Genomic DNA, 14,761 nt, shown 5'->3' with positions numbered 1-14,761 from the left:
CAATGTTTTTATATATTTATGATTTATTGAATATACTCGACTCGCATAAACTGACGCAGCTTCATCAGTCCTGTTTGGTTTTTTTTAAGGTGCACAAGAGCAAATATCATCATTCCCACGTGTTAACATCCATCGGTATCGGAGCCAGCAGTCCGTCACAGTCTCTGTTGACGACATATATATCCCTGAGTACGCGACAACCGCTCAAACCCCCCCCCCCCCCCCCCCGACGCCTTTAGACGGTGGTGTTCCTCGACTTGCGGAGGATCGCTTTAGGCGGCGGCTTCGCATCGTCCCTGGAGCGAACAACGCTTTCGCTGGCACGGTAGAACACGCTGCTGCTACTGCTGCTACTGACCAGGGTCACAGAGGAGGGGGCCGTCCCACCCAGGGGCACCACCCCCCCAGGACACTGATGTCTGTGCTGCACCGCCGCGGCGATGCTCCGCGTCTCCTGCACCCGCATTCGCTGCTGCACGCGATGCTCCGAGCGGTCCGAGTCGTAGACGAAGCCGTGGTACTGCACCATGTCGCTGAACCTCACGCGCTCCTTGGACGCGGAGCTCTGCACCTCGCCATCTTTGGTGACGCTCACCCGGTGCACCTGCGAGCACTTCTGCAGCCTCCGAGCCACCTCCGACGTGCCGCTGGCGCCAGAGGCTGCTGCGGCATCTCCGTTGGGCACCGTCACCCCTTGTCCAGACCCGCCGGGCATTTGCACCTGCTGCACCTGCTGCACATGCTGCACCTGCTGCACCTGGTGCACCTGCTGCACATGCTGCAGATGTTGCCGCTGATGTTGCTGCTGCTGCTGCACGCGAACCAGACTCCCGTTGACAAGGAGGCAAGCGTGTTGGGCCTGCCCCGCGACCACCTCTCCTCGATACGAGGAGGAGGACGACGACGATGACAACGACGACACCGACACGGGCGTGGTCCTGGGGGGCGGCACGGGCGGCTTTGCCCGGCGCAGCACAGTCAGTACCGTGCTGCTGCTGCTGTTACTGCTGCAGCTGCTGCCGCCGCCGAAGGCGCTGACCGTGGTGCTGAAGCGGCTCAGCCGGTGCACCGTGGCTCCTCCGCTGGAGCCCGTGGCGCCACTCGAGGAGCTGGTGAGGGTGCTGCACTTGGACTCGTCCGTCTCTTCGTCAAGATTGAGGCTGCCCGTCAGCGTGTCGATCTGGCTCACCACCTGTGGGATTTCATTGGGCGGACGTGACTGAACGGCGACGACCAAATAAATATATACGGTTCATATCGATCAGTCTCCCCACTCTCTTAATTGTGCTCAGGACCTTAATCCGCAGGGGCTGTCTTAATCCACGCACGGGTGCAGCTGTTCAGATTGAGTAGTGCTCAGACTGTGGGCATTCTTTCCGCCGGACCTTCAGGGTGCATGTACATGACATCCATTGACGCACAAATGATGATGGGGTTTTGTTTTGTCTCAAACAACAGGCGCAGCATTCGGGGAACTATACCGTGAAAAGGAAACGCATTACCATCGTGATTTAATGAGGTCAGCTAAATTCAGCCTTCTTATTTAGCATCGCTCATGCGCACAACCACAAACTATGGGCATGAACTTAAAGGGCTTATGAATAACGTCCCGTCGAATGTGCATGGAGTAATGAGATCGACTCGCGCGCTGCAGATTGCAGGACGGATTGTTGCATCGCAGCACCGGCTTGGGGCAAGGCCTTCATCCAGCAGTGGATTCGTCATGGGCAACGATGATGATGATGATGATGATGCTGATTTTTTTTTATGAAATGCTTGTCACAACAAACATTAACTCACCTCCTTCAGCTCTTTTGCGACGTCTTTCAACTCTCCTAGGACCATTTCGAGGTCGTCGATGATGACTTTGACTTGTTCCTTAACGACGGAGCGCGACACGAGTCCGAGGTGGTAGATGTGTCCACAAGGGTTCTCTTCACTTGACATTATTCGTCACAGCTGCGCTGCAATTCAAACGTGCGGATCTTATTCCCTCGGTTTTAAACGGAGTGTTTTGGCCCATAACTTCTCGCAACACGGTAACATTTGTTTAAGCGCCTGGCTGCTGATGAGGCCCATGAGAGCGAAACCGATCTGAAGTTTGTTTACCACAACAGATGCCGCTGGTAGTTTGAAAAGCCGATAGGCCGATGGACTGACACACTTGAATTTAACATGCGGTAACCGAACGTAGCTCTGTGTATATAAATATGCTTATTTTCCACAGTTGCTCTGCGCATCACACTACGTGCTGGGAGCGTCCGTTAAATATCAGAAGAAGCTCCCAGAACGTGGAGTAAAACGTCGGACATCAGGCCGAACGACGCGCGGTATAACGGATGGATCCTAAGCAGCAGCAGCAGCCGCGCAACAGCCGACGACGCGGTTATATTTGTTCACAGTTTTACTCCAGGAGCATAGAACACTGTTTGCAACCAGCATAGACATATATATAAAACAGCATCCGCCTATAGTGACACCATTATACAACAATGCGGTACAATTAGATTGTATAAAGGCTCTTAACTGCAGCCGCAACTCGAGACATCACGAAAGTTATTTACCCTTGAGACGTCATAAAAACAAAAACACCCGCGGCCACCGTGGGGAGGAGGCCCTCTCCCTCACCCAGCAGTGGATATACGCCGGGGCCGCTGTTATTGCGTCGCTGTAAAAACGCGCACACTCGTTCCGTCGACACGCACCACGTACTTGCTGCTGCCTTGCGGAGACGTCTCGGGTTCGCTGCAAGTCGCGTCCAACGCTGTCCCTGTTGTGAACGATACGTTCAATTTTCCTTTCCATCTGTCAAAGCGCGCACAGTGTGTGTGTGTTTTTTCTTACGCCAGTCGCCTTATTCATTCAATCGCCAACGGTTGCGTGGACGTTGAAGCAAACTAATAATGAAAATAATTGTAAGGCTTTTCGTCAACACTTTCACCGACCCCCCCCCCACCACCTCAATTAGCCGTACACATTTAGGCGCATGAGTTCTGATTGCGTCCCAATTCCCCCCCCCCCCCCCCCAATGCAGGCGCCCTGCGTGTCTATGTCTGTAGCGAATGAGACGCACGCGGGGACAGAGACGGGCAGGCAGACACGACGGGCTTGACTTGCGTGCGCGCTTTACGCATAACAAGAGAGCAGACGAGCGGCGTGGCACGCGCAGCCGGTGTCGCGTGCGCTGCTGCTGCTTCTCACCATGGCAGCGTCGGTGGTGCGCACTGAACTCCGCGAGTCAAATCGGCGCTCAGCGGAGTCGAGGGATCGTTGAGCGACACGGCGCTGCCTCGACGCTTGCATTGCGCAGATGCACCAGAGAAAGTGGTGGTGGTAGTGATGATGGTGGTGGTGGTGGTGGTGATGATGGTGGTGGTGATGATGATGATGATGGTGGTGGTGGTGATGATGATGGTGGTGGTGGTGGTGGTAGTGATGATGATGATGATGATGGTGGTGGTGGTGATGATGATGATGATGATGGTGGTGATGATGATGGTGGTGATGATGGTGGTGGTGGTGATGATGATGGTGGTTGTGGTTGCTGGTGGGGTTTGTTTATGCTCGCTGAATGATCTTTGGTGTTGGTGTCGCCGAAGAAGGCGGCAGTGCGAGCGTGCTGCGTGGCGGCGCCGCCGCCTCCTCCTCCTCCTCTCGTGAGTGCGCGCGAGTGAGACGCGAGTGAGACGCGCGCACGGAGCGTGGCGACTGGGTGAGCGGCGCAAGGCGGACGGGAGGAGCAGTGGGGCACACACGAACACACACACACACCACTCAAATACTAATATACACTAACACACACACCACTCAGATACTAATAGACACTAACATACACACCCCACTCAGATACTAACATACACTAACATACACACACACCACTCAGATACTAATAGACACTAACATACACACACACCACTCAGATACTAACATACACTAACACACACACACACCACTCAGATACTAACATACACTAACACACACACCACTCAAATACTACTAGACACTAACACACACTCACACACTAACACACACACACCACTCACACACTAACACACACACCACTCAGATACTAACATATACTAACACACACCCCACTCAAATACTAATATACACTAACACACACTCACACCACTCAAATACTAACATACACTAACACACACTCACACACTAACACACACACACCACTCACACACTAACACACACACACCACTCAGATACTAACATACACTAACACACACACACCACTCAAATACTAACATACAATAACACGCACGAACACACACACAAGACTCAGATACTAATATACACTAACATACACACACCACTCAGATACTAACATACACTAACACACACATCACTCAGATACTAACATACACTAACATACACTCACACTAACATACACTCACACACTAAAATACTAATATACACTAACACACACACCACTCAAATACTAATATACACGAACATACACTCACACACTAACACACACACACTAACACACTCACACCCTAACATACACTAACACACACACCACTCAACTACTAATATACACTAACATACACTCAAACACTAACATACAAAAGACAAAGATACCCCATGTAGCCTTAACAGAATGTTGAGGCGAGTGCTGTTAGAACACCTATTAAGGTCTGAACGCCACGCCAGGGGGTGAGTGGCCAGCACCACGCCCGGCCGCCTTTGTCTCCCCAGTGCTGATGGTTACACACCGCACCAAAGTAGCCATTTGAGGCTGAGTCGACATTTGGAAGGCCGACGACCATTTCAGATAAAATCGCCACTGGTGTTGGCCGTGGAAGGGAATCGATCTCGGGACACCAGTTTCGTAGCGCAGCGCGCTAACCACTGCGCCACCGCTCCCCACAACGCTATATAGCACGCGAAGTCAAAAAGAACACAGCGGCTCATTCATTCACGCGCTACAACGCACGGCGCACGTGAATTACACACACGCACATGCCCACAACGCAGATACAATGCCCGCAGTATACATGGAGCAGCATTGCCAGTCAAGAATATCCCCAGTTATTAAATATTCACTCCACTCACTGCTCGTTCTGTTAGCGAGCACCTACTAAGGCTGGAACAGCACACGAGGGAGTGGTTTGGACAGCAACCACGCCCCGGCTGTCTTAGTCTCCCCAGTGCTGCTGTTCACGTTCATTACAAACCTAATCGGTGGCGTGTTTTAAAGCTCAGACGAGTATTTTATAGGGTATTTCCGAAACAGGTTCAGATGTTAAATGACCGTCCACTGTTGTGGCATTTGTAGTTTGCATGCTGTCTCCGCGGTCGTGTGGATTTTCTCGGGACCTCTGGATTTTTCCCCTCCACATTTAGAAACGTGCGTGTCGAGTGTTGGGCTGCTCTAAATGTCCACGTGATAAGCCACTTCCGTCAGGTCGCTTCTAAAGAAAAGAGCTGTATCGCTCAGCGAGCCTTACGTGGTAAAATAAAAACAAATTCGTTTAGTTGTGGAAGTTAGAAGAACACAAGGCCAAGGGCTTAAAATTACTTTTACACTTAAAATGACTTTTACACTTACTATAACATTTTATCAACAAAATAACACCTTGCCATATTTACAACATGTTACCCTATTTGTGTTTTTGTATTTTAAGATTGTATATTACGGCTAATTCACATTTTATATTGTATACTTATTCAAATTTTTACATACTTTAGCCCCTTAGTATTAGTTAGACTTTGTAACTTTAGTATAGTTAGACTGTATACCACTTATTTAAGTTTTAAGATTCCTACATGTTGAATGTATGCACCTTCCTGCCATAGTAAATTCCTTGTCTGTGCGAACTTTCATGGCGAATAAAGCCCTTTCTGATTCTGATAACATGAGACACGTCGGGGCAAGTTTCCTAAATCCCTCTCCGCCTTTGTCCCCCCGTTGCAATGTCAACGAGTTGCACCACCGATAGTCGACCAGCCGGTCGCACGCGGTGGACTAAAGTGCTGTGGAACTCACTCCCGACGCACTCAGAGACGTGGCGTCAGCGTGGAAGAGTTGGACAAAATACATTCGAGATGGTTCCGATGGAGCGTTCCCGCAGTGGCCTCAAGGATTCAGGGATGTGTTTTACTTTACGAGCGCATGGGAGGGTGCGCATTTGGGGATGTTACGAGGGGACGTTTATGGCAAGAGGCATGAAGTGTCGACGGCGTGTTTGGAATGTGAAAAATTTATGAACAAGCGAGTGAGTGAAGTGATTAATAACACTGGTCAACACACTTTTTCTGGCATGAGGTATTCCAACGGTGTTAATGTAATTCGGGGTGCTGATTCCAAATCTGGCATCAGTTTTTGTCTATCACATCAGGTTTTTGAGATATCAAATATTGCATTTTCAATAAAAACTGCAAAAGAAAAATATTAAATAAATGTGGATATCTACATAAAATGATATTATAAACACACTATCCTAAAAATACAGCACCATATTTTAACACTAAATCAGTCACTGACTCGCAACAACTTGCAATCATAAGTGACAGAGTTAATTTCGGGTAAAATCAATGAAAATGGGGTATGCCGATAGCATAAAAATGAGATGTGATAGAGCAAATCTGAGATCAGATTTGGAATCAGCACCCTGAAATTAGTAAACAGCTGCAAATGTCCAGGCCAGAAAAAAATGTTTTTTTGTTAATCAGTGTAATGAGGGAGTTTGTAAAAAAAAAGTAAAAGCTGCTCCACGGAATGTGTAATTTGACGCACATTTGCGTAATTTTTAGTAAATAAGGTGAGCGTGCACTGTGTAAAATTATAGCTTAGTAGCTCAGTGATGCATTTGTAATGGGTCCATGCGTATCCGCTGTGGGACAATCTTTTTGTATTCTTTGTTTTTGGAACTTGCTGATTCTCGCCTACTGGACATCTTGAAAAAAGCTTCATAGCTCGTCGGATTCGTCCTGCAGTCGAACGATGCTGATAAAGATTCTGATGTATAAATAGATAAATGTGGTCATTTAATTTTGTTTTAATCCAATAAAGTGAAAGTGTGCAGGGAGAGGCATGAATAGAGATGCACGCCTCAAATAACATCGTTAGTCAGAGCGACGAGCCCGTCGATTAGACAATAAATGCAGGATAAGGGGCCGTCTATAAATGACGTCACGCACCTGGGGGGGGGGGGTGGTCAGACATTTGTGACGATGTGTGACGAGGGGGGGGGGTGAGAAATGTGACGTCACATCCAAATGCGCAACTTTAAATAAATACAGACAACACGTTCTACTTAATTAAATAGACTTTTTAATAAATGTTTTCTCCTACAACATCAGAGTGCAGCGCCACATTAAATACGCACTACAATGACAATAGTTTACAGCGATTTGAAGCATGTTTTTTTGGGGGAAGGGGCAGAGCTTTGTGACGTCATATTTGAGGGGGGGGTCTGACTTTTTGTGACGCCGTGTGATGAAGAGAGGGGGGTCAAAAATCGTCCAAAATCGCGTGACGTCATTTATGGACGGCCCCTAAAGACCAATACCAATAACCGCCATTCGCCACTAAGTGTCGGTGACGTCACCACGGCGCCTGTGCCAGGCTAGGTGCACTTTGAGGCCACGTGAAGTGTCGAAGGCTCGCTGACAGACGTGTACACGCCGATTATACATTTATTTTTTTACATTAAAAACGTCCGTAACGTTGGGCTCCGGGCAGCTAGGGACATTGTTTTGTTAATAATGCAAATCACCCATTGTCGTTAACGAATTATAGGTCTCTCTTCGGTTCAGTGATTCTCTGTACCGTCTGCAATATCCATTCCGTGTGGCTGTGCCTATTGTCGTGTTATTAAAACATGTATTGATGACTCATTGCCAGTGAAGGGGGATAATTCACCTCTGGCTCAGCAATTGCTCGGCGCGCTACGAGGCACAGGCAGAGGGACACGGCTGCATGTGAAACGGATGTGCGGTTTGTCTGAGGTCGTTTGTTATCGTCAGTCGCCCTGAAGGCATGGGAGGGGGGGGGGTGTCCAATGAAACGTGCGTCTGGTGTTCAAACTACTGTAGCCAGAGTTGTAAGAAACTCAATGTGACCCCCTTATGGGCGGACGGGGTGGGGTTTGCGTCGTCTGTGCCGCCGTCTGTTGCCTGCTCGTTCTCATTACTTACACACGCAGAGAACAGTTTGGTTTTGTGCGTGTTCAGTTTGTTGTCCTTCGCCCGCACCTCTGGTTGGCGTCGAACGGTGTGAAAGAAGTTCAACATACCATACGCACATTACTAGTCTTAACTCGTTGCAGTTTCCGTTAGGGCCATGGCACGTGATGCAGAGAGAGAGGGGGTTTTGAGACGGGTAGCAACGAGACTGGCTCACCTCAGTAAAATAAAGTAATATTATCGGTTTGTCCAACGGACGAGAAGGTTTTCTGAAACTAACGTTTTCCAGCAGTGGGTCAGGAGCTGTTAAACAAAGTGTCATCACAGAACAAATGATATGATAATATTCAAGCGAGCCTAACAGCAAATTTCGAATTTAGTTAAAAATGTGCTTGTATTGAACCAATGCTGGTGATAGGATGCACTCCCAGAAGGCTGTGGGGCTGATGTGTTGTAAAAAAAAACGAATTATTTAAGGTGGAGGACGCATTATCTGCTTGGTATTATCACAATGAAAGCATCAATTACTACAGACTCCTCTACTTATGAACATTCGACTTGCGAACTTTCAGAAATACGAACAAACCTGTCCGTAAGTCAAGTTGCCTGTTCGAACTGAGCCTTTTCAAGAGAGTAGAAAGGAAACATGAGCACCAAAGGAAATTAGCATCTACATCTGCAGAACATGAAGAACCAGTGGCATCTACATCTGCAGAACATGAATAACCAGTGGTATCTACATCTGCAGAACATGAAGAACCAGTGGCATCTACATCTGCAGAACATGAAGAACCAGTGGCATCTACATCTACATAACATGAAGAACCAGTGGCATCTCCATCTGCAGAATATGAAGAACCAGTGGCAGCTACATCTGCAGAACGTGAAGAACCAGTGGTATCTACATCTTAATGAGATTAAACCATTTTTTAATCCTTTATATTAAGTTCGCTTGCTTGCTTGCTTGCGTGCTTGCTTGCTTGCGTGCTTGCTTGCTTACGACCGTGCAAATCTTTCGGTCGTTTTTTAACCCCCTTCCCGTGATCCAATCGAGCTGACATTTTCCACACAGACTCGTTGTGCGAGACAATTAATGTTCGTGAAAAATTTATTCAAAAATTTTACACTGTTTAGGGAAAACAAATTAAATATTTAATTACCAATTGCTTAATACTGGCAGACAATCATCTGACCCATAGGTGGCAGCCATCTCAAGCCAGAGGACGAGAAGACTCTAGCCGCCACGCATATAAAGGATTTATAGTGAAAAACTTTGTTTTTACGGGTTATACTTATTAAGCAATTCCAGTGTTTAGTGTACATGTCGTACTACATGTTTGGAATCTATGGGAGTAAAGTTGGACTTACAAACAAATCGACTTACAAACAGACCTATGGAACCTAGCTCGTTTGTAAGTTCTAGAAGTGCCTGTATGTCCGTCGGTGTCAGCTCTGGGTTTGGAGGTCAACAGCCCACTGGCGTGACCATGTTTAACAGGGGACGTACACACACCCAAGGGGGGTATGCAAATCGAAGTTAAACACACTTTAAACGCATTTGAAATGCTGAACAGAATTCATAACGAGATCGGTTACATTGGCTGTCGTGCATTCTGCTCTAGCTCCAAATCCCTTTGTAAATATTGTAGTGAATTTATAATGGAGTTGAGCCACCAGCAGCAGGAGAGTCGGGGTGGGGGGTCACCCCCCTCTAGCCCCCCCTCCCTCCCCCAGGCGCCTGCCCCAACAGTACAGGGCTGTAGTTAACATCAAGTTTCTAAATTATGTTGTTTAACCGAGAGAGAACTCAAGGGACCAACGATAGATTTGAATTTCAACCGTTTCCCCTGCGTCACCAAAAGCAACTGTAGCAATAACAAATGAAATGCTCAACTGCATTCGCATGAGGAATTGAAACAAAATAATTCCCTGCAGGCCACATCGGCTCGAGAAGATGACGACCAGAGTGAACACAGCACAATGTTACAAAACTGAGCTCCAGCAACGTGAAACATGAAACAGATACTATACAGGGTGACTTTATACTGGTAGGAACCCACTGGTTCCACCAGCCCACAGGGGATTATTGTATCCGTCCGTCCGTCGTGCATCCAAAAATGGGAGGGGTGGAGCTGGGTGGAGAGGGGAGGTTGGGGTGGGGCTGGGTGGGTAGGGTGGGGAGGGGCTGGGTGGGAAGGGTGGGGCTGGGTGGGGAGGGGCTGGGTGGGGAGGGGCTGTGTGGGGGGTGGGAGGGGTGGGAGGGGTGGGGCTGGGTGGGGAAGGGCTGGTCACCCCGTGGTGCCCTTATAAAACTCAACGTTTAACCTACTCACGCCGGCTTGTGCCCGCCCTCCCAGTCGGCCATATTTGTGGAATACACCACGCCGCCGTTGACCCTGGCCATTGACCGAGCAACCCAACGTTCCTACCAGCTCCCTCCGCAGGAGGAATGTGTTACCACTTTGTAAACAAACAGCGATACGACCGCTGAGCACTTCCACGTGGCAGCCCTCGTGACGTCCCCCCCTATTGGCGAGCCGCGTACACCACTCCTCGATGACGTCATCGCACCACCACGTGCGTCTTCCTCTTGGCCATTCTTTCTGCATTTGATTACTCCCGAAGGGGGAGGTGCGACAGGAGGGGGACACCTGCAAGTCCCGCTCTGCACATCCACAGCGCTTGCCGTCTTCCTCGGTCTCGTTAGAATTCTGTCTGGGATATCAGAGATATTTCCAGAATTGTACCCGGAATGTCACTTTGCTTCATAGATTTCGTCCACCCTTTTTAAATCCTTTATATTAAGTTCGCTTGCTTGCTTGCTTGCGTGCTTGCGTGCTTGCTTTGCTTGCTTACGACCGTGCAAATCTTTCGGTCGTTTTTTAACCCACTTCCCGTGATCCAATCGAGCTGACATTTTGCACACAGACTCGTTGTGCGAGACAATTAATGTTCGTGAAAAAAACTTTCCAAAATTTTACACTGTTTAGGGAAAACAAATTAAATAGTTATTACCAATTGCTTAATACTGGCAGACAATCATCTGACCCATAGTTGGCAGCCATCTCAAGCCAGAGGACGAGAGGACTCTAGCCGCCACGCATATAAAGGATTTAGAGTGAAAAACTTTGTTTTTACGGGTTAATTTTTACTCTGTCCAGCCAGCTGTATACATGGGTCAAGCGGCGAACGGTGAAGTGTGGGTTTCCCACCTATTTTCAGATGTCTGGCCAGTGTGGAAGAGTAGGCCAAATACCTTATAGGTGGCACTCTCTCGAGTGATGGCCCTTCCGGCCAACAGTGGCGTGAGCAAGGCTATTGCAGAGCTCCACCTTCACCTTTGTCAACATCCTCTTGAAGCCAATTTGGTTGTGCAGTGTTTCTGATTAATTTCCAACAGTTTGATAATCATCAGGAATATATATATATTTTTTAAAACATCGATATGTGATGTGAAGAAGAGTCATTGTCCAAAACATCGCCTATTTTATATTTTCCCCGCTTAAGGACACAGTGTTAGTAATTACTGTGTTGATTTGTTTTGTTAATTGTGCAATACTGCCAATGCAGCAGCATCACCACGTAATTTCTGTAATCACATCGGGTGGTTACACGTAGATTACGGCTCCAAACACTGGCACGACTGGAAATGGTGTTGCATACATTTGTGTTAAATGAATATGAAAACACATTGACAGCGACTATTTATTCTGTGTGGGGTGGGGTATTTAAATAGCATTGCCATCTCAAACAATGCGAAGTGATCCGTTTAATTATGTGCATAATCGTTACTAGGACAACACTTCGATGGCCATCACTGTTATTTGCAAGGTAGCTTCGTACATTACGTGTTGCTGATCGCGAAAAAGTAATTTAAAAAAATAACTATGATGTTTATGGCCAAGAACGTGTTTGTAAAAGTTGTTGGACTGCTTGTGTTGATTGTTTTTTCTCCGTAGAGTTCCCTGCTTTCTGTAAATCACCGTCGTTGTGAATGAAGTCTTCCCATTGACAAACACATGCAAGGGTTTGTTATCACACTGAATTCTTAAATGGCAAGACAACTAGCTGTGATAGGATGTGGAAGAGTGTGCTGCCAATGCTCTGCATCACCACACCCTTTGCATTTGGCTGCGGGAGTGGCTTTTGATCAAGCACAGATGTGCCATGTGCCTGGAACTTGAATGCTCAGTTGTCCGCGTGTGCCAAGAACCGTCTGTGAAATTCTGTGCTCGATAAATGAATTGGTGCACCACAGCATATATATAAACAATGTTTCCTTTACCCCCAGCATATATGCATACTGTTAGCGACTCCACAACAAAACAGCTATACAGTATTCCCGTCCCCAATCTACTCGGATTAATGTTTTATTTTTCAAGCAAATCTGTTTATAAATCTCTTCTGTAACTATCGTAAAATTCGAAAGAAGTTCAACAGATAGGCCTTAGGCTATCGGGTTGAAGGGGCCGTACCCATTCGTGTTACAGTCGCTGTCCGTTGAGTTTGTTGTATTAAAAGCGTTGCCTCCAGGAGACGTCTCTGTGAAGTGAGTTATACACACAACACACGCATGCAAATGGGGGAAGGGTGGGTGGGGTGTGAGAGGAAAGATTGTTCCAGAAACCGACAAATATCCATTTACGGACCCTCCCTTCCTGCAAGGATATCTAACACCTCGCTTTGCTTGTGTGCAATAAAACGGTCAATGGAAATCGTATATAAATGTGGCCCACATATGGCTGTGTGCGTTTTGTTTCCGCTCTTATGGCTGTCTGGAAATGATGTGGAAAAAACAACTTGGCCCACCCACACGAGAGGCGTCACTGAGCTCTCAAAGGCGTTGCTTGTGCGGAAACACGTGAAACGTCATTAATTCATCTCTTAGCACAACGCCGATCATTATTCATGGCGAACAAACCGCACGACGTAGAGTGAGAGAGGAAAAAAAAGGATCTGCAACATGTGGCGTTTAAGTTATCAACGTAACATTTGAATGTAACGATTATGCAAATGTGAATATGTTTATTTGACCGTGGTCCCGCATTGCTGCGTTTTACATTTTGTGTTTTAAGTTTGGATTACATCGCCAACAAATGTTGATCGGCCTGAGACATTATGCAGCAGGTCGTCGTATTTGATTAGGCGTCGATGAGATTACGTCATTGATTTACGTGTGTGTGTGTTTTTTTTGTTACATATGATCAGAGCCCAGAAGTTATTTTCAGGTGAGTTAGGCAGGGAACAGTGAATACTGCCACGGTATCAGTGTCAAACAGCCCGTGGGGATCCAAAGGATTTGTTGAAAAGTACAACTTTAGAAATATAAAATAGATTTTTTTTTAATGTTTTGTTATGGTTTTTGGAACATTAACATTCATCCTGTGATGTTCAAAGTGTAATTACGCTTGCATCGAAAAACATCAGACTCTTTACAAAACGAAGCATATGAGACGAACTAATTTGGCACCTGAACTAAAATGCTTAACGTATAAATTAGGCAGATTGAGTCATTTGTGTGGCAAATCTTCCTGTCGCTGGGTTCCTCTCATTCGATTTCAATCGAGTTTCTTGGTAATGCATAATTAAGACGTCGAGTGATTCGGCACATTTTATGCAAAGCTGTGTATAATTTATTAGCATAGGCTGGGTCATCCTCCTTGTCTCTGAATATGCAATTGAAGTTGAACAGCAGAGCTTAATGGATAATAATTTGGGAAAGTATTATATAGCGGTTATATTTTATATTTTTAAAAATATATATAAATGGTATCAACATGAATATAATTGTTTCAGATGTCCCAATACGAATGGGTCAAAAACTGCTCAATGTGGAGATAGCATTCACAATCTCGTTTATTGTGTTAAAGATAATCCAGTGTGTGCAATATTCATTCAATATTGGAAAGGTGGACATTTTTTTTCGCTGTATATTTTGATATTATTTATTTCTCATATTTTTCTTTTCTTGCTGCGATCAGAACATGTTTCTGGACATAATCATGAAGTAAAAAGTTTACATTTGTGAATCTTGCACAATTACATTAATGTTGAACAACTCAATTTAAAAATACTGCATTATATATTCATCGCCTTATCCATGCTCAGTATGTACCAAACAAATGTGTTGGAGAACAAAGCCCACATTTATATTTTTGTGAAATGATTCGTAAATTCATTGGTGGACCATGTTTCCACGTGTTTAAAGACATACACCAAACCTTTCAGTTATTTCCACATGAGGTGCTGCCACAGTGGTGTAATGATGATCACGCTGGACTTATACTGGTAGGAACCTCCTGGTTACACCAGCCCACAGGGGATTATTGTGTCCGTCCGTCGTGCATCCAAAAATGGGAGGGGTGGGGCTGGGTGGAGAGGGAAGGGTGGGGAGGGTGGGGCTGGGTGGGGGTGGGAGGGGTGGGGCTGGGTGGGGAGGGGCTGGCCACCCCGTGGTGCCCTTATAAAACTCAACGTTTAACCTACTCACGCCGGCTTGTGCCCGCCCTCACAGTCGGCCATATTTGCGGAATACACCACGCCGCCGTTGACCCTGGCCATTGACCGAGCAACCCAAAGTTCCTACCAGCTCCCTCCAGCAGGAATGTGTTAATCCAGA

At 46.8% G+C, this 14,761-nt stretch overlaps 1 protein-coding gene across 4 annotated transcripts; it reads right to left on the bottom strand.

Annotated features, from left to right (window-relative positions):
- Positions 1–217: 217 nt before the first annotated feature.
- PRR16 (proline rich 16) lies at positions 218–3,700 on the bottom strand. Of its 4 annotated transcripts, none has more exons than XM_061553273.1 (4): positions 3,202–3,700; positions 2,713–2,805; positions 1,801–1,964; positions 218–1,192 (listed from the first exon to the last, which is right to left on the bottom strand). In XM_061553273.1, exons 3-4 carry the CDS (start codon positions 1,945–1,947, stop codon positions 236–238), a joined length of 1,104 nt encoding a protein of 367 aa, XP_061409257.1. In that variant the 5' UTR covers positions 1,948–1,964; positions 2,713–2,805; positions 3,202–3,700; the 3' UTR covers positions 218–235. The 4 variants fall into 4 exon arrangements, with proteins under 4 accessions (XP_061409257.1, XP_061409258.1, XP_061409256.1 ...); XM_061553274.1 differs by having other exon boundaries at positions 1,801–1,959; XM_061553272.1 differs by having other exon boundaries at positions 2,713–2,770.
- Between the last annotated feature and the right edge of the window lie 11,061 nt (positions 3,701–14,761).

This window comes from Lethenteron reissneri, chromosome 18, assembly GCF_015708825.2.
Source record: "Lethenteron reissneri isolate LAM-NWPU_2019-01 chromosome 18, ASM1570882v1, whole genome shotgun sequence".
NCBI lineage: Eukaryota > Metazoa > Chordata > Hyperoartia > Petromyzontiformes > Petromyzontidae > Lethenteron > Lethenteron reissneri.
Note: the sequence above shows the minus strand (reverse complement) of the source record. Positions and strands in the feature narration are given on the sequence as shown.

Coding starts and splice junctions, on each gene's coding strand:
- PRR16 (XM_061553273.1), bottom strand. CDS start 1,947: ATGTCAAGTGAAGAGAACCCTTGTGGACACATCTACCACCTCGGACTC. Junction 1,193..1,800: donor TCGCAAAAGAGCTGAAGGAG/GTGAGTTAATGT, acceptor GAAATCCCACAG/GTGGTGAGCCAGATCGACAC.